We start from the raw sequence: 18757 nt of genomic DNA, 5'->3' as shown, positions 1-18757 counted from the left end.
CCTAGCAGCCACGAGCACTTAATTCTTGAGTCTGCACTTTTACCTGTTCAGTTCTCATTTACTATTCCCCTGTTCTCAAGGTCACAGATACCTGAAATTTTGTCACTGCAACCCTGGTGTGATGTTTGAATATGGTAATCTTATTATTTGATTGGATTTGACATTCGGCTGTACTTGAGTGTCAAGCATAAAGACAGAGTCAAGTAAGTGATAGACACAAACTATTAATTGGAATTAATGATGATTAAAAATTCCTCAAAGAATGAATGGGTCTCTGTTTCTTGTGCCTTTTCATGAGCTCTTTTCTTTCTGCTTGTTTGTTTCATCTAATTCTAGTGTGTTAGTTTTTTGTTTTCTCTTATATTATAGTATTATTCCCTAGAAGCCTGTCTGTTTTCTAATGAGAAGCAGAAACAGGGTGGATCTGGATGGGAAGAAAAATGGGGAAGAGCTAGGAGGAGAAGAGGAAGGGAAAATCCATAATTATGATATATTATGTGGGGGAAATCTATTTTCAATAAAGAAATATATATAAATTTCAATAAAGAAAAATATATAATATGTAAAAATAAATAATGCATTTGGAAGCTTCTATAGTAATAGGTTTCAGTTTTTAAAGTATATATCTATACCACCTTAAATCTTTCATAATTACTTCAGTAAGTTAACTGTTGTTTTAAAAAAAAATCTGAATTTGAGAAAAGCCTGAATTTAGAGCTTCTATTGAGTTAAAAATGGCTGTTTAACACTGTCTATAGATCAGAACACATTTTTTTTCAGTACTGAACACTGAGCCTTAGACCTCACTTGCATTAGGAAAGTCTGTTTCTCTGAGGCACCCTCTGACTTTTCACCTTGGAAGTTTTACTGTGTGGTCCAGTCTAGCCTAGGTCTTAATCCATAGTTAAGGCTGCACTTTCAGCTCTCCCCTTCAGCCTCCCAAGCAGCTGGGATTACAGGTGCATGCCACCAGGCTGTCTGCATACACATTTTCTTTATGAAATCTTGGAAAGAATATAGCATTGCTGAATATTGAAAGGAAGATTGGCAGGGCTAGGAGAATAGGTCAATGGCGGAGCTCTTGACTAACATTTCAAAGCCTTAGCTTCCAGCCCACTCACCATTAAAAAGATGGAGTTTTATAAAAAAAAAAAAACAAAACAAAAAAAAACATACCCATACCTTATGCTCTTAATATGGAATCATTGTTTTATATAACTTTAAATCTTCTGCTGTGTTCCACACATTTAGGGTTACCACGTGTGCTGATGTGCTTTTTGTCTTTAGCCCCATCAGATGCTGAATTACTTTTGAACATTGCTCATTACTAATTGTTCCTATATCATTAAAGATGTACACTGATAGGATCTTTTGTGTGAGAAATACTATCAGCTTCCTGGATACAATATTCTCAATATTTTAGAAACTTTACCTACAATTAGTTCCTCAGAGTGGGGTTAAAATACCAAAACAAAAAAAAACAAAAAACAACAACAACAAAAAACCCTTAAATCTTTATTCATCTCCTGACAGAAGCTGGGTCTTTAAAAAAAAATTACTCAAAGCCTTGTCTTTGTTTTGTGGCTTTCTTCCAGTTCCCATATTCATGCGATTCATGCTAAACCTTTGTGGAAGAGGTGCCATTTTTTTTTTTTTCACAGAGTTGGTGAAATCCCAGTCCCAGCTTTGAGTATCCTATAATACCCGAGCACTGTCAGGCATGACTCACCTTCTGCGATCCCACTGCCCTTCTTCCTGCTGTTGTGAAGAGGGAGCACCTCCAAGGCTGAGATGCCCGACCTCTCCAGAATGTTCATCTCCACAGTCAGCCTCCCCACCAGCTGCTGGGGGCGCACGCTGATGGAGTGCTCGTATTTCCCCAGCCTCCTCTGCAGAAGCTCTTCATAACTGAGGAGGAAAGCGGCCTTGTCCTTGCTGGGAATCACTAAGGAAGCTCTGAATGTGTCAGTCTCCTTCTCCCTGTTAGAAAGGAAAAATGGACCACGAATAAGTTCCGGGGAGGGAAAGCCTGGTTCCCTCCTCAGGATGCCTGCCATACTTGCCAAAGAGACTCTTGGGCCGAGCCCCATGAGAGCTCTAAGAAAAGAGAAATGAGAGCTATGGGTGTTCTTCAAGGGTAGATTGCTTGCCCAGTGAGCAGGAAGCCCTAAATTCAATCCAAGTATCATAAAAAAATAAATAAATAAAAATCAATTTTAATTTTGGAAGAAGTATAGACCTAACCTAGATAGAGGAAGGCCACATTCATGGTTTGATCTGAAGCGCCCCTCCTGGGTTGGGCACTTGTTCACCAATCAATGGCAATTTTGGGGGGGAGTTGTGGAACCTTTGAGCTTAGCTAGACAAAGTAGGTTATCAATGAAAGATCCCTGAGGGATAATAGCTCAACCCAGTTCCTTGTTAGCTTTCTCTGCCCCTGATGCTGCCATATGGGAGCCCGCCCCCACAAACTCCAACTCCATAGACAGAGGCTCTCACCATGGGCCTTCCCCTCCATGATGGATAAGAGCCCCGGAAAACATGAGCAAAATAAATCCTTCCTCTCTTCAGTTGATTCTGTCAGATTTGTTTGTTTGCCTCCTACCCACAGCCAAAGAATACTGAATGGAGAGAAGTAAATATCTGGGTATCTCCCTTAACTCTCTCTGAGATAGACCCAAGGAGATAGATGATATAATGAGTACAGTTCAGAGATGAGCTGCTAGAAGAGTGAGCTTGGCCCTTACAGGTGTGGCCAAGAAAATGCAGACCCCTTACATAACTCTAAAATTGACAATACATTACATTTTTACACTTTGGTGATTTGTTTATCAGTAAATAAAATAAATGTCTGTGAAAGTTATAAAACTACTAACCATTTCAAAAACTTTCAGGACTTGGGGATCAGGTTGTCTGCTGTAAGGTGGAAGGACACCAACAGTGGTTAAGATACTCAAGAACATGCCAAGAAAACTTGTTTGTTGGGGGAAGAATCCATCTAAACAAGAATTCTATAGCTCAGAACATTCTGGAAGAAGCTGCAGGAAGGAAGAGACTCAAACTGTCTAGAGAAATCTCAGCAAAACTACAAGTTCTGAATCTGGGAGGATACATGAAAAAAGGAATGAGAGAAGAGACCAGATAGAGGAGACCATTCCAGTCCACATATGAGTGGCTCACTGTACTCCCCCCAAGAGCTAGAAAGAGACACAAATAAGAGACACAGAAAAGTTTCACCCCATACTAGGCAGATCAAATGGAAAAGAAATGACAACAAAATCCATTAAAGTAAAACTTCAGAACATGTGATGGAGGAAACTTGGGGAAGGAATGCTATTAGCTCACATTCAATTCATCATTAGTAAAACTAGATTTGATTACACAAGACACTGGAAGAATAACTCAAAGTTCAGAAGGGAAGTTATTTTCATCTTAAATTCCATTCACATCCAACGTATTGAGCCAGGCCTCAGAAGGTTTGTCCATCATGCACACGTGCTAAGAAAGTGACTTCAGAATATGCTTTTAACAAAGGTAAAAACCATAAAAGAGGGGAAGACATGGAATCAAAGAAATAATAAAACCATTTCAGAACAAAGGGATATTCCAGAATAGATGTTTTACAGCAGATCTACAAGGCAAAAGCTGTATATTGCATGGACGGGGCCCAGCCATGTTTTCACAGCTTAAGAAACTAGAATTTGCCCTCATAATCATGTGTCTTGTAATTGATATTGGCCAGACATCCAGGGTGTGGGATGGTTGGCTGTCATTGCATCCAGAAACCCAGTTACAGCTATTCATTTTTATCATTTCAAATAAACTATGTGTCTTAGTAGATGTTAACAGTGACAAAATTAAATTCTATTTCCTAAGAAAAAAGAAAAGCAATTAGAAACTCCAGGACTTACAGTCCAACTAAATTAAACCATGCCATCATCCTGAACAATTCTGATAAAGACAACCCGGGTCACAGCTGTTGCTTAGCAAAGTGAGCTTTTGATGACTTGCTGCACCAAGGGAGAGGGCATCCAGAGGCACTGTGCAGCATCTCACCAAACAAAGGGATGGAACATAGGATTGTTGGAAGGGCAGAGGGAACAGGGTAGGTAAAGTCTCAATGAGGAATTGTTTGAACAGGCTCAAAACAAGCAGGGTTGTGTGTAAAGCCATCAATGTCACCTTGACTAGAATGCCTCACCGTCCTGTGTCCTTGGGAACTGTAATGTTAGGACAAACATGGAGCAATCTGTCCATATCTGAATATCCCTTATCTGGCTCTCTGGGCTTGGTTTGCTTTTCAGAATAAGAGTGAACCCAAGGCTCAGGTCTTCCATGCAGAATGAGCTCTTCCATTCTCACTGATGGCATTTGAGAATTAGTTTTCTCCCAAACAATGTCCCTTTATCAATGAACAAAACCAGGTTTACAAATGCACAACCTGCCAGGTGTGGTGGCGTGCACCTTTAACGAAGCATTTGGGAGGTAGAGGCAGGCAGATCTCTGTGAGTTCAAGACCAGCTTAATCTACAGAGCAAGTGCCAGGATAGGCTCCAAAACTACATGGAGAAACCCTTACTCAATAGAGGAGAGGAAAATAAGAGATACCATCAGAGAGGGAGCCAATGTAGGTTTAAAGAGAAATCTGGCACTAGGGAAATGTCCAGAGATCTACAAGGATGACACCAACTAACCATCTAAGCAACAGTAGAGAGGCTACCTTAAATGCCCTCCCCTGATAACAAGATTGATGACTGACTTATATAACATCCTAGAGCCTCCATCCAGCAGCTGATGGAAGTAGAAGCAGATACGCACAACCGAACACTGAACTAAACTGGAATCCAGTTGCAGAGAAGGAGGAATGATGAGCAAAGGGGTCAAGACCATGCTAGTGAAACCCAAAGAAATAGCCAACCTGAACAAGTGGGAGCTCTTGGACCCCAGACTGATCACTGGGAAACCAGCATGGAACTGGTCCAGACCCCATGAACGTGCATGTCAGTGAGGAGACCTTGGAAATCTATGGGGCCTCTTTTAGTAGATCAGTACTTATCCCTAGCATAGGAATGCACTTTGGGAGCCCATTCCACATAGAGAGATACTCTCTCAGCCTAGACACACAGGGGAGGGCCTAGGCCCTATCCCAAAGGATAGGATAGACTCTGAAGCCCCCATAGAAGGCCTCACTCTCCCTGGGGAGCAGAAATGGTATGGGATAGGTAGGGTGTTAGTGGGGGACAGGGGAGGAGAGGAGGGAGAGGGAATGGGGGTTGATATGCAAAATAATCTTGTTTCTAATTTAAATAAAAATGGAGAAAAAAAAGAAACCCTGACTCTTTTGAAAAACCAAAAAAAAAAAAAAAATAGAAATGCACAACCTTTTGTCTAGATACTAAAATGACTTTTCTGTAAAGGGAAAAGAAACTTTCCAATTGGACAAGCAGAGGGGGGAAATAAAATATTTGTGTACTAGACAGCACCTGTCAGTATCAGTCATCATTACAAAGGAAATGCTGGGACTAGAAAGACGGCTCAGTGGATAAAGTACTTGATGAACAAACGCAAGGACCTGAATTCAGATGCCTAGCATCCCTAGAAAAAGCTGGCTAAGGCCATGTTTACCTGTATTCACTTGCCAGCTGGGCTAGCCAAAACAGCAATCTTCACTGAGAAATACCTTCTCAAAAAACCAAGGTGGCCAGTGGTAGCGGACAATATCTAAAGACATCCTCCAGCCTTCACTTACAGGTGAGTGCATACACACACACACACACACACACACACACACACACACACACACACACACACACACGCATGCATACACCAGTCACCCATAAATGTATGCATGCACACACTTAAGAGCATAGGTAATTTATTGGTTTAAAAGAATGCAATTATCATTTTAGACCAGCATGTATATGTTAATAATTCTGACAAACCAAAAGTAAATTATATATTATATAACAAACAATGGGTACAACAGTTGAGAAGAGACAGAGTGAAGGGTGAAAAAGAACATTACCATTTAAGATGGTGGAGATAGCCTAGCATAGTCTACTGATGGAGAAAGAAAATAACATTATAAAATGTTGGCTTTAAAAATGGTATTATATATATACAAAAAACTCATGAAGCTATTCTCGAAAACACCAAACAATCCAATTAAAAAATGGGGTACAGAACTAAATAGACAAGTCTCAATAGAGGAATCTAAAATGGCTGAAAGACTCATAAGAAAGTGTTCAACATCCTTAGTCATCAGGGAAATGCAAATCAAAACAACTCTGAGATACCATCTTACTCCTGTCAGAATGGGTAAAATCAAAAATACCAATGACAGTTTATGCTGGAGAGGATTCGTAGAAAGAGGAACACTCCTCCACTGCTAGTGGGAGTGCCAACTTGTACAGCCACTGTGGAAATCAGTATGGCGACTCCTCAAGAAAATGGGAATGAGTCTACCACAAGATCCAGCAATTCCACTTCTAGGCATATACCCAAAAGAAGCACATTCATATAACAAGGACATATGTTCAACCATGTTCATAGCAGCATTATTTGTAATAGCCAGAAACTGGAAACAGCCTAGATGCCCCTCAACTGAAGAATGGATAGAGAAATTGTGGTACATTTACACAATGGAGTACTACTCAGTGGTAAGAAACAATGACATCCTAAAATTCATAAACAAATGGGCAGAACTAGAAAAAAACATCCTAATTGAGGTAACCCAAAACCAGAAAGACAAATATAGTATGTACTCACTCATAAGTAGATACCAGAAAAAAAAGCAAAAGATACCCAAGCCTACAATCCATAGCCCCATAGAAGCTTGAACCCTCTTTCAGAAGCAGATGGAAGCAGATATAGAAATCCACAACTAACCAATGGGCCAAGCTCCTGGAGTACAATCAAAATGAGGGAGGAGCAAAAATATGGACAAAGGAGTCAAGACCATGATGGGGAAACCCACAGAATCAGCTGACCCGAGCTAGTGAGAGATCACTCACTCAGATCATCTGCATAAGACCAAACTAGACTCCTTAATATAGGTGACAATGGTATGACTGGGATAATATATGAGGCCACTGGCAGTGGGTCCAAGACCTAACACTAATGTACAAACTGACATAGCAGAGCCCGTTCTGTATGAAGAGATACCATGCCCAGCCTAGACACAGGGATGTGGGGGTGGAGCAGGTGCCTTGGTCCTGCCTCAACTAGATGATGGGACAGACTTAGTAGACTTCCTATGGGAGGCCTTACTCTCTCCGTGAAGCAGATGGGAGGGGGGAGTGGAGAGAGTGGGAGGGAAGGAAGGAGGGGGAACTGGGATTGAAATGTAAAAATAAATTTAAAAAAGCTGAACATTATTAATGAGCTTGCAGATAAGTATGCAACATAGAATCCATTAACAGGAAACCATATTATCAATTTATTTAGAAGAAGAAATTATGTTCTAATTAAATATACAAACATAAAAAATAGAAAAATGGTATTATAAATTTCCTTCATAGCAGAGCCTGTAGATAATGCTTTGTTTTTATCAAGAAATCAATAAAAATCATAGAGTTAGGGAGGTAACTGTAAAGACAACTGTACACAATTTTTAGAAATATATATATTCTAGAAAGCCAGAGTGAGGCATAGGCTCAGTAAACCTTCCTGACTACTACAAATAATTGCCTCTGCATTTATAATCATATATATTAATTATTTTGATTAAAGTTAAAACCATTTGGAGGAAGATAACAAATAGACAAGAAGGTAAAGGATGGAATGCTTTTTTAAATTGGATTCTAGTTGCTTAATTAACTGGTACTTACTCATTATCGTCCGTGGTTTTGTTTCTTTTTTCTTTTATTCTGTCACGGCTTTTCTTTTCTTTCTCTGTAATTTCACTCTGATACACTTTGTCTCCAATAAGCCTAAAACACAAGGCACAGTTGTGTTACCAGCTCTAAGACAAACTCTAGCATGGTTCTCAAAGCCATAACAACCCCAGAAAATATTTGTATGTGCCTCCTGGGTATGCAGATAGAATGCATTTCAGCCTTGCATCATGTATTCCACTCAAGAGCAATTTTCATCAAGACCAAAGGGCAGCGCCCCAACCCAGGGTACCTCCATTCTGTAGGAGAAAACCCCAAGATCTCAAACTCCCACAGGAACCCAGCAGCTCACACCTTTCCCACATAAAAACTAAACACAAAATATCTACCACAGAAATAACTCTGTCTCTAGGATCCAAATAAGAGGAAATATATTTGATCCTATATCTCAAAGGTTTCATACCATCTTACTGTTCAGGTCTCAATTTAATCATAGCTCCCTCTAAGCCATTTCCATGAACTCATTTCCCAATGGAGCCATTTTTGACAAGAATGGTGGTGATGATTATAATACCAGCCCTCAGGAGGCTAAGGCGTGAGGGATGATGAGTTCAAAGCTAGTCTGGGATACATAGTAAGACTTTGTCTCAGAAAACACAAACAAAAGCTCCTCTCAATCTTTATACTGTAGAGTTTACTGCTGTCTAAAATGATCTCATTTATTGATGACTACCTTGGTTCCCATCCTAGAGCCTTCATCCCGTAGCTGATGGAAGCAGAAGCAGGTACCTACAGCTAAACACTGAGTCATACTCCTGGAATCCAGTTGTAGAGAGGGAGGAGGGATGAGCAAAGGAGCTGAGACCATGCTGGAGAAACCCACAGAAACAGCTGACCTGACCTAGTGACAGCACAGAGACCCTAGTCGTAAAGCTGGGGAACCAGCATTGGACGGAACCAAGCCCTCTGAATGTAGGTGCCAGCTAGGAGGCCTGGGCAGTCTATGGGACTTCTAAGAATGGAGCCAGCGTTTATCCCTAGTTTACAAATGGACTTTGGGAGCCTGTTCCCTACTGCAGCCCAGATACACGAAAGAGGGCCTAGGTCCCCTCCCCAATGATATGACAGACTTTGATGATTCACCCATGGAAGGCCTCACTATCCTTGGAGCGTGGGTGAGGTGGGGTGGGGGGTCAGTGAGGGGCATGAGAGGATGGGAGGGCAAGGGAATGGGGGATTGGTATGTAAAATAAGATTGTTTCTAAAAAAAATCTCATTTACTAATTCATGAATGTAATTAGTATTTCTCCTTGACTGAAATTTCTAGAACAGAGCAATGTTCTCCTTCCTTATACCAATACCCTTAAAGAGGGCCTGTTCTAGAGTGGACATGAAAGATGGAGAGGAGGAAAGAAACAGGGTAAGGAGGAAAATAAAAGATGAGGAAGAAAAGAATGGAATGAAAGAAGAAAATAGAGGAGGATAGGGATATGGGGGCGGGAAGGGGAAAGGAAGGAAGTTAAAGATGTTAGAATAGAAGTTAAGGAAGGAAGGGAAACAGGAAACTAGGGAATTAGGGAGGGAGAGGAAGGGAGAGAAGAAAGGGGAAGAGAGTGGAAGGAAAGTAGGCAGGCAACCCTCCCTCTGATTTTTAGACTACCTACAGGATAAGAATTCTCGAGGTTTGATGGGCTATGGACCCCATACTCTATCAGGTTCTCCTTGACCATCCTTGGACAACTGTCTGTCTCTAACCATCACATCGCTTACATGGTGAAGTTGGTGATGAAAGCTGCTGCTGGAATCTGCATCTGGAACTCAACATCCTGATCCTCGGAAGCTCTGTTGAGCACTCTGCAGGAAACTGTGGTGAAGGCATAGCGAGAAATGATGGTAGACTTCACTGAGAACTCCGTCATCAAGGGCTTGGCTTTCTGTGGAAGTTAAAATGCATGCTCTTCTCAGTGATGCATGGAAACGATTAAACGATTCAAACACTTGAGGATAAGTGTGAGTCTCTTCCCACATAGGAAATAATCTCCAACTTTGGAATATGAGTCCTCTGCCCTCTCTATGTCTTGTCCTTAATTCTTTCTTTTAACTCACTTCATTTGTAAAACCAACTTTTACTGGATAATCAATTCATGATGTAGAAGCAACTTTTCAAAACTAATTTTTAGCCAGGTGATGTTGGCACACCCTTTAATCCCAGTTCTCAGGAGGCAGAGGAGGATGGATCTCTGAGATAGGCCAGCCCAGTCTACAGAGTGAGTTCCAGGATATTCAGGACTACACAGAGAAACCCTGTCGATAAAAACAAACATAAAAACAACCAAACACTTTTTTTAAATAAGAGAACACAGTAATTTCCAGTTTAACAAAAAAAGGTCATATTGCTTACGTAGTAAATTGTTGAAATTTTAGAAGTATGCAAAATCCATAATTTCTGCTACAAACTTTTAGATCATAATACAGGGACACTTAGTTTATCACAACTTCAGTATGTGCCAACTGTAGTGCTCAGATTTTCAAGTTGATTTCCATATTCACTCAAAGAAAACGGTAGTCAGGGGCTTCCCCACCTGGATCACAGCTCCATGATTGTAAATTAGTCGTTATATAAATTAGTACCCAACTTGAGAGACTAGCTATTTAGAACCCAGAAAAAAAGAAAACCTACATTTGTGATAATCACATTTACCACAAAGTGTCTTTCAATAAGTATATTTATTTATTTCATGTTTATATATGTGTTGGCAAGCATGCTATCACACATGTGGAGGTCAGAGGACAACTTTTTATAAAAGTTGGTTCTCTTCCTTTCACCATGTGGGTCCCTGGGTTTGAACTCATGTCAGCAGGCTTGGAGGCAAGCCCCTTTATCTGCTGAGCCATCTTCTTGTAAGGGACATAGCTGGTGTGCAAATTTAAGACTGTTCCTTGTTTTGTTTTTTGTTTTTTTTTTGTTTTGTTTTGTTTTGTTTTGTTTTGTTTTGGTGTTTCCAGCTATGTCTGGTGGCAGCTGGTAAAAGAAGCTCCAAAAGAAGAAAACCTTTATGAGGAAATGCATGACTAACCTTGATTCCCTCATTCCAGGAACTGGCTGAGCAACTGACAGGATCATGGGTTGAATGTATGTCCCTCCCACTCCAATCCAGCTGTTGAAGTCTTTTTTGGGGGGAGGGGAGAGGTTCGAGACAAGAGTTTCTCTGTGTAGCTTTGGAGCCTATCCTGGCCCTCACTCTGGAGACCAGGCTGGCCTCTAACTCACAGAGATCCGCCTGCTCTGCCTCCCGAGTGCTGGGATTGAAGGCGTGCACCACCATGCCCAGCGCTGTTAAAGTCTTAACCCCCAATGTGATGGTATTCAGCTGGATTTGGGTGGCCTTGACAACAAAAAGTCCAAGACCAAGGGTCTGTCAAGGCTCAGTTTTTGTTCAGTGTTCCCATCCCAGCTTGCAAATAAGCAAGTTCGTGATGTATATTTGTATGTATGTATATATGTGTGTATGTATGTTCCACATTTTCAGTGTGTGTGTGTGTGAGAGAGAGAGAGAGAGACAGAGAGACAGAGAGACAGAGAAAGAGAGACAGAGACAGACAGAGAGAGAGAGAGAGAGAGAGAGAGAGAGAGAGAGAGAGAGAAAGGAAGGAAAGAAAGAGACCTCTCTAGTACCTCTTCTTACACGAACATAAACCCTCCATCTTCACCATCTTGGCTAATCGTTCTTACCAAATTGTAGTATTTTATTATGAATATTCAAGCAGACAGACAAGACAGTCACTCCATTTGGTCTTGAAACAGATGTAGGAAGCATCTCCTTCTCACTCCATAGACTGAGGCAGCAAATCACACACAGTGATGATACACATAGTGATCATCTTCCAGGCACAGGGATGGAACTTTCTTCTGTTAACCATTACCTGAACATTCAATCCTCATCTGCTTGGTTTCTTTACAAACCTACAGCCATTTCCCAAATACGCATAAGGTTGTGACATGTTAATGTCAAGCAGACTCGTCCTGTGATAGAGAATGTGAGTACAAACCTTTTTCTAAGGAGCTATTTCTTGGGCTTCTATACTCAAAACTATCCGAATAAGAAAAAAAAAACTATATTTGAGGGGTGGACATGTATCACGCATTGTGAGTGCAAAGGGAATATGCTAAAACATCCACAGGAGGACACACAACAAGAACCTGAGCCAAATATATGAGCAGAAAGAGAATACTTGGTGTGTTCCACCCAAGGGCATCAATGATACTCATCTTTTTGTCAGTTTAGGACAGAAAAAAAAAAGACTTCCCGATTTTAGCTTGGGGGAGGGGGAGTTGAGAACTAAATGAGGAGCTAGAAGGACCTACTGTGTGGCATGAGTTTGGTGTGAAGTTCTGTTAAGTAATTATCAAGTAAGTGCAGGAGGATGGGAGAATGAGGCATATTTGAAATAAGTTTTACTTAAAGAAGAAATGAAATTCTGAGGTTGGGTCTAAGGACGAGTTATTTTTAGGTAGTGGTTCTATGGGTGCCTTCTTACAACCTAAGATCCTTGGAGATGGAGTTAGGAAGACTACATGTGAAAGCTGAAGTCAGCAAAGATGGGGAGGGAGAAGGAGTGGGGATAGAGAGACAGAGGGGTCTGTGTTTATTCATCACAACATTACGTAGTACAAAGCAATACACAGGAGCATGTGTGTATTGGATTATCGCTTGTATGAAAAGTATGATTCTAATGCCCCTGAAAGTGTGTAGAAACCACAGATGACCTATGTGGAAGATAGTTAACTGAGTGGTTAGAGGGATCAAACAAGGGCTTGGTTACTCTGTGCTCTTTGTTAACTAAACAATGTGATTATACTTACTTGAAAACAAATAAAATTTGAATTATCATAATTACAGCACAAAACAGTTCATCAAATTCAGTAGACTTTTGCAAAATCCTATTGGAATTTCATTATATTTATTATTTAAGGGAAATTAATATTTATATGATATGTATTTCAATTTGTTCAAAGTCAGCTTTGCCAATGAAAAGTTAGAATGTTCCCCATACTAGGAGGAAAAAATGGCGCACACCATTAATCTCTGGTCTACAGAGTGAGTTCCAGTACAGTCAGGGCCACACAGGGTCTCAAAAAAGTGATGGGGTGGGAGAAAGATGGCTCCCAAAGTAGGGTCCTCTCACTATCAGTGTCATTGAAAACTTATCAGAAAGGCAAAGTCTCCTCACTCTACCCCACAGATCCAGGAGCTTGGATTAGTCTGGCTGAACAAGCTGTCCAAAGAATGAATGCTCACATTCGAGAAGTTTTAAAGTAACTTGCAGTGTCTTTTTATTTTTATTTTATTTTTTGTTGTTTTTCAAGACAGGGTTTCTCTATATCTTTAGAGCCTGTCCTGGAACTTGTTTTGTAGACCAGGCCAGCCTCAAACTCACAGAGATCCACTTGCCTCTGCCTCTGGAGTGCCGTGACTAAAGGTGTGCACCAGCACCATCTGGCACAGTGTCTTTCTTTATCTGTGAATTGAGATGGCTCAAAAAAGCCACTAAGATCACACCACATTCTGAAAACCATGAAGCCCAACAGTAAGCTAAAAGTAAGGGCTATGCAGCTTTGGGGGTTCAAGAAATCACACCCCAGTTCAGAAACAATTGCATTGCCCAACACTGTTTTATGACAATTTGGTCTCTCTCCCCAGATGTGATTTGTATCCAAAAGAAATTCCAGATGTACTTTAACAAAATGCTTCTGTTAACTGATACTATTAAAAATCTTTATTGCATTTCATAGAAATGAGAATTAGGCCACAGAGAGATGGCAAGGATGGTGGTCTCGACAACATGACAGCCTGCCAGGTTTATGAAAGTTAAAATCTGTGTCTCATCATCTTTCAGAGCAAAAAATCCTAAAGTGAATCATGAATTGAGATGAAACATTGACTTTGATCTCCGTTATTGCTGGGAACAAGTTTTCTTACTAAATTAAACATGATTAAATATATTCTTCTCTCTCCAAATCTGAGGGCATGCACACAAACTGTTCACAGCTGTGCTCCTGAGAATTTGTGAAAAGCCTAAAAGATACTATTGCACACAGTGCTGCTCTGATTTCTAAAAATGCACTAGAAAGAAAAAAGAGAAATCTGTAAAAAACAAAGTACCAAGTACTGTGAACTAACTTTTTCTAAATAGCTTTACTTAAAATTTAAACTGTTTCTCAAAAAAAAAAATTCAAGTAGGGGACTCATTCATCAAGAGTGCACAGCACGATTCAGAGGACTCAGGTTCAGTTCTTAGCACCTGTATCAAGCATTGGTCACCTGTAATGCAAGCTCCAGGGGACTCTGACACTTCTGACTTCCATGAGCACCTACCAGTATATACTATACACATAATTTTAAGTATACATATTTCTTAAAAATGACCAAGTCTCAAGGCTGGAGAGAGAGCTCGGCAGTTAAGAGCATGCCCTGCTCTTCCAGTGGGCCCAGGTTTGATTTGTAGCACCCACATGGCAGCTCACAACCATGTGTAACTCTAGTCCCAGGTGATCCAAAACCCTCTTCTGTCTATCTCAGGCACCAGGTATGTGCATGGGTACACAGACATGCATGCAGGTAAAGCATCCATGCATGTAAATACAAAAAATTACATTTTTCATATCAAGTATCAATTTGTATGAAGTCTGGTGTATATGGTTAAAATTTCAGATTATACCAAATGTAATGGCAAGCAAGGCTCTCCCTCCCACCCTGGACTCACAGCTCCATTCCACAAATGCACTATTTAACGGTTTGGGGTATACCCTTCCACAACTGGGGACAATGTTCATGTACTTAGTTGGGGTTTTTGTTTTGTTTTGTTTTTAGTGATGTACTAATTTGCTCATCTTTATCTATCTATTCCAATTATCATGTGCAGCAGAACAAACCAGTCTAAAGCTTGATAGCATAACAATTGTGCCTCTTCACATGCTTTCTGGCCTCACAGTCAAATGGAGAATGGAGCTAAGAACAAATTCAGAGCTGGCTGCTGTCTTCCTGTTCTATAGTGACCCAACAGCAACCTAAGGTGGTCGGTCCTTTCACATGAACAAAGCAAGGTTAATTCACAGCCTCCTCAGAGCCTGTGGTAGCTAGAGACTTCACTAACCATGTGATAGTTTTCCCAACAGTGAGGTGGAAGTTACACTCTGCTACGTGCTCTAGCTTCCAAAATCTACTAGCTAGCCGGGCCTGGTCCAGTTACTTGCAATGCTGAGGAGAGAGAAGTGGCAATTTCAAGCCCTACCCAGGCTTCAGTGAGCTCAGGGCCATCTGGGACAACTAACTGAAATCCTATCTTAAAATTAAAAGGTATAAAAAATATGATATGGCTCAGTGGTAAAAACTCTTCCCTAGTACATGGGAGGCTACAAGTTTAAATGTCAATGCCGAAAACAAAACAAAAAAGCCCACATAGTATTATTACTATCTTATTCTGTTTACAAAAACAATCACAAAAGAATCCTGTTTCCATGGCAAAGAGCATATATATGTACCACCTCAATGGGAGAAATGGCTAGTCAACATGCCACCATCTTTGGAAAATGCTACTGAACAAAATTGTCTACCTGTTTTTGATAGTTGCATGGCCTTCCATTTTATAAGTGCATTGCATTTGAACTAGCCATCTCAATACCATCCATGAAGCCTTTGTGTTTGATTTCATTGTGTTTCAAACTCCCTTCAGATCCCTCTGCCCTGTGATTCATTTACGGGAATGAACAATCTGTGGCAGGTAGACTACCCATTCCTGTAAAGGAGTGTTTATTGGAACACAGTCACAAATCACTTACATAAGATGTAGAGATGCTTTGGTGCTGGTACAGCAGAGTAGAGAGGACTTGCATTGTTGTAATGGAGAATTTAAATATTTACTGTCTGTTCTCATATAGTTTGCTATTCCAGTGTCCACCATGAAAACAGTTTAACCTGGTATCAGTTAGTCAAACACATTTACTGATTAATGATGTGTTTTATGAGGAGATCTCCAATTATTTGACTCACAATATTTTTAAATGGTCAAGTTCAGAAGATATTTAATAATTGAGAAATTTTCACACAAAAATCCACAACTAACAAGACATGGGACATAGATAACAAGAGATTTAGTCTAAGTCATGGTTACCAAATGTTTGGAGAATTAAGGAAGAAAGTCTGTTTCTTCATTGTATCTTTGTTTCTTTTTTTTTTTACTTGAATTACAAACAAGATTGAATTACACGACAATCCCAGTTCCCTTCTCCCTCCCTTCCTCCCCTACCATTCCCCCAACTAAAAACCCTACCTATCACATATCCTTTCTTCTAATCTACAGCTGACTCAACCTTTCTGCTCCCTCATGACCTCTGCATCCTTCCTTTTCTTCCCTTCTCATTCTCGTAGCTCCCTCCCCCCTCTTCCCATGTTCTCAATTTGCTCAGGGGATGGTGACTCTTTCCCCTTCTCCAGGGGACAAAGTTTGTCTCTTTTAGGGTCCTCCTTGTTTACTAGTTTCTCTGGCAGTGTGGATTGTAGGCTGGTAATCCCTTACTCTATGTATAAAATCCACATGTGAGTGAGTACATATCATGTTTGCCTTTTTGTGATTGGGTTACCTCGCTCAGAATGGTTTCTCTGAGTTCCTTCGTTGTATCTTGATAAAGAAGTCTTTTGTCATTTTCCTCCTTTTGGTTGGGGTATTTAAGAATGTTGAAGAATAAACTTGGTGCAATCAATATAAAAACAAAAAAACAAAACACGGGGCATCTCTGTGTGGCATTTGCATGTAGTACTGTAGTCTACCAGCAGTCATGGACAGCTATCTCTTACAATCCAGTTTCTAGTCCACATCCATATTCTAGTTCACTCCAGGACTTACCACTCTTAGATACCTCATTGACTCTGAGGCTGCCAGCAGCCAAGTTTCCCTGTATTTTTAGCATGGTTTTTCTTATTCCAATTGTATTTCACGCCTTTATGTCCTGCGTGGCTCTAGATTAAGAATGGCTGCCATCTGTTTCCCCCTTATTTAGAGGAGCATTGTCCTAACAAAGTAAAAACATTGTCTAACAAAGTAACAGTCCAAGTGTCTATCAACAGATGAATTGATAAACAAAATGGGGTATATGATATAATGTAATCTATGTAACCTAAAAATGGAAGGCCATCTGGCACACCCTTCAATAAGAGTAATGCTTGAAGCCAGTAGGCTAATTGAAAATACTAGACATATAAAGACAAGTACTCTATGAAGCCATCTAAGGCACCTAATACGGTCAAAGAAAGGAACTGGGATTCATTAATGGTATAGAGTTCCAATCTAGCAAATAGTTCTGGAGATGGATGTAATGTTGGTTGATATACCTAATGACACTGAACTACAGTCTGGAAGGGGGCTAAGATGGCATCATTATACTTGTGTTGCCACAACAAAAAATGAGGGAAAATGGGATTGCTGAATAAAGGTCCTGAAAAGCAGGCTAGAACAGCCCATTAGCCATGGTGGCCTCTTGGCTATTTACGGATTTTCTTCAGGGCAAATGATATAAATGTTGGTACAATCGTGAGGAAGACATATGTGAAAATAAATGTTATGGGGACAATAAGTTTGTCTTCCACTGACTGGGGAAATATACCACTGAAATAATTGGCAAAGAAATCAGGCACTAGGGAAATGTCCAGAGATCAACAAGGATGACACCAACTAACCATCTAAGCAACAGTGGAGAGGCTACCTTAAATGCCCTCCCCTGATAATGAGATTGAGGAATGACTTATATACCATCCTAGAGCCTCCATCCAGCAGCTGATGGAAGTAGAAGCAGATATCCACAGCCGAACACTGAACTGAACTGGAATCCAGTTGCAGAGAAGGAGGAGTGATGAGCAAAGGGGTCAAGACCACGCTGGTGAAACCCACAGAAACAGCTGACCTGAACAAGTGGGAGCTCTTGGACCCCAGACTGATCACTGGGAAACCAGCATGGAACTGATCCAGACCCCATGAACATGGGTGTCAGTGAGGAGGCCTCATAAATCTATGGGGCCTCTTGTAGTAGATCAGTACTTATCCCTAGTGTAGGAATGGACTTTGGGAGTCCATTTCACATAGAGGGATACTCCCTCAGCCTAGACACATGGGGAAGGACCTAGGCCCTATCCCTAAGGAGATGATAGACTCTTAAGACCCCCATGGAAGGCCTCACTCTCTCTGGAGAGCAGAAATGGTATTGGATAGGTAGGGTGTTAGTGGGGAGCAGGGGAAAAGGGGAGGGAGAGGGAACGGGGATTGACATGTAAAACAATCTTGATTCTAATTCAAATAAAAAAACAATTTAAAAAAATAATTGGCAAAGAAACATCCAGGGATGCAGATGGAAGCATGGTGCCTCCTGAATGGCATTGCTGGCTTCACTGCATGACTGATGATCCTCTGCTGACAAAACTACTTGCTTGTAAATTCACTGGAGGAAATAGTAGACTCAACATGAGTCACACTCCAAAACAGTACATGCCATATTCTACCACTAGAAAGGAAAGTCACCCAGGAGTCCCTCCTTCAACACTTTATCAGTAAAGACATTGAAGACCTGCTCAGCACATGCAATACACAACGTCGTATGGAATTACACTTTTGCTGCTGACCATGAATGTCCTTGTTTCTCCTCCCATTGAAAGGTGAAGTTACGTCCCCCATTGAGTCTGGACCTCAGTGGTTTGCATCATCTACAGAACACACTGGAAGCTGTATTTGGGGACTGCCATAGCAAAGTCCGAAGCTTTTGTTCAAGTAGCCTAGAACATTCCTTTTTTGAGGTCTGAAGTTACCAGGCTTTGTCCTACTACAGAGGCAACACACAGACATCAGAGTTCTCATACTTGTCAACATTCCAAACA

The 18757-nt window shown here is 40.8% G+C and overlaps 1 protein-coding gene across 1 annotated transcript in view; it reads right to left on the bottom strand.

Moving 5' to 3' along the window:
• Positions 1-18757, bottom strand: part of Itih5 (inter-alpha-trypsin inhibitor heavy chain 5) — a 98874-nt gene that overhangs the window by 60916 nt on the left and 19201 nt on the right. The window contains exons 3-5 of the mRNA XM_027405135.2: positions 9606-9769; positions 7830-7931; positions 1730-1980 (exon numbers count right to left, since the gene is read on the bottom strand). Coding sequence (XP_027260936.1) covers positions 1730-1980; positions 7830-7931; positions 9606-9769 — 517 coding nt within the window. The remainder of the gene's footprint in view (positions 1-1729; positions 1981-7829; positions 7932-9605; positions 9770-18757) is intronic.

Source organism: Cricetulus griseus, chromosome 3, assembly GCF_003668045.3.
Source record: "Cricetulus griseus strain 17A/GY chromosome 3, alternate assembly CriGri-PICRH-1.0, whole genome shotgun sequence".
NCBI lineage: Eukaryota > Metazoa > Chordata > Mammalia > Rodentia > Cricetidae > Cricetulus > Cricetulus griseus.
Note: the sequence above shows the minus strand (reverse complement) of the source record. Positions and strands in the feature narration are given on the sequence as shown.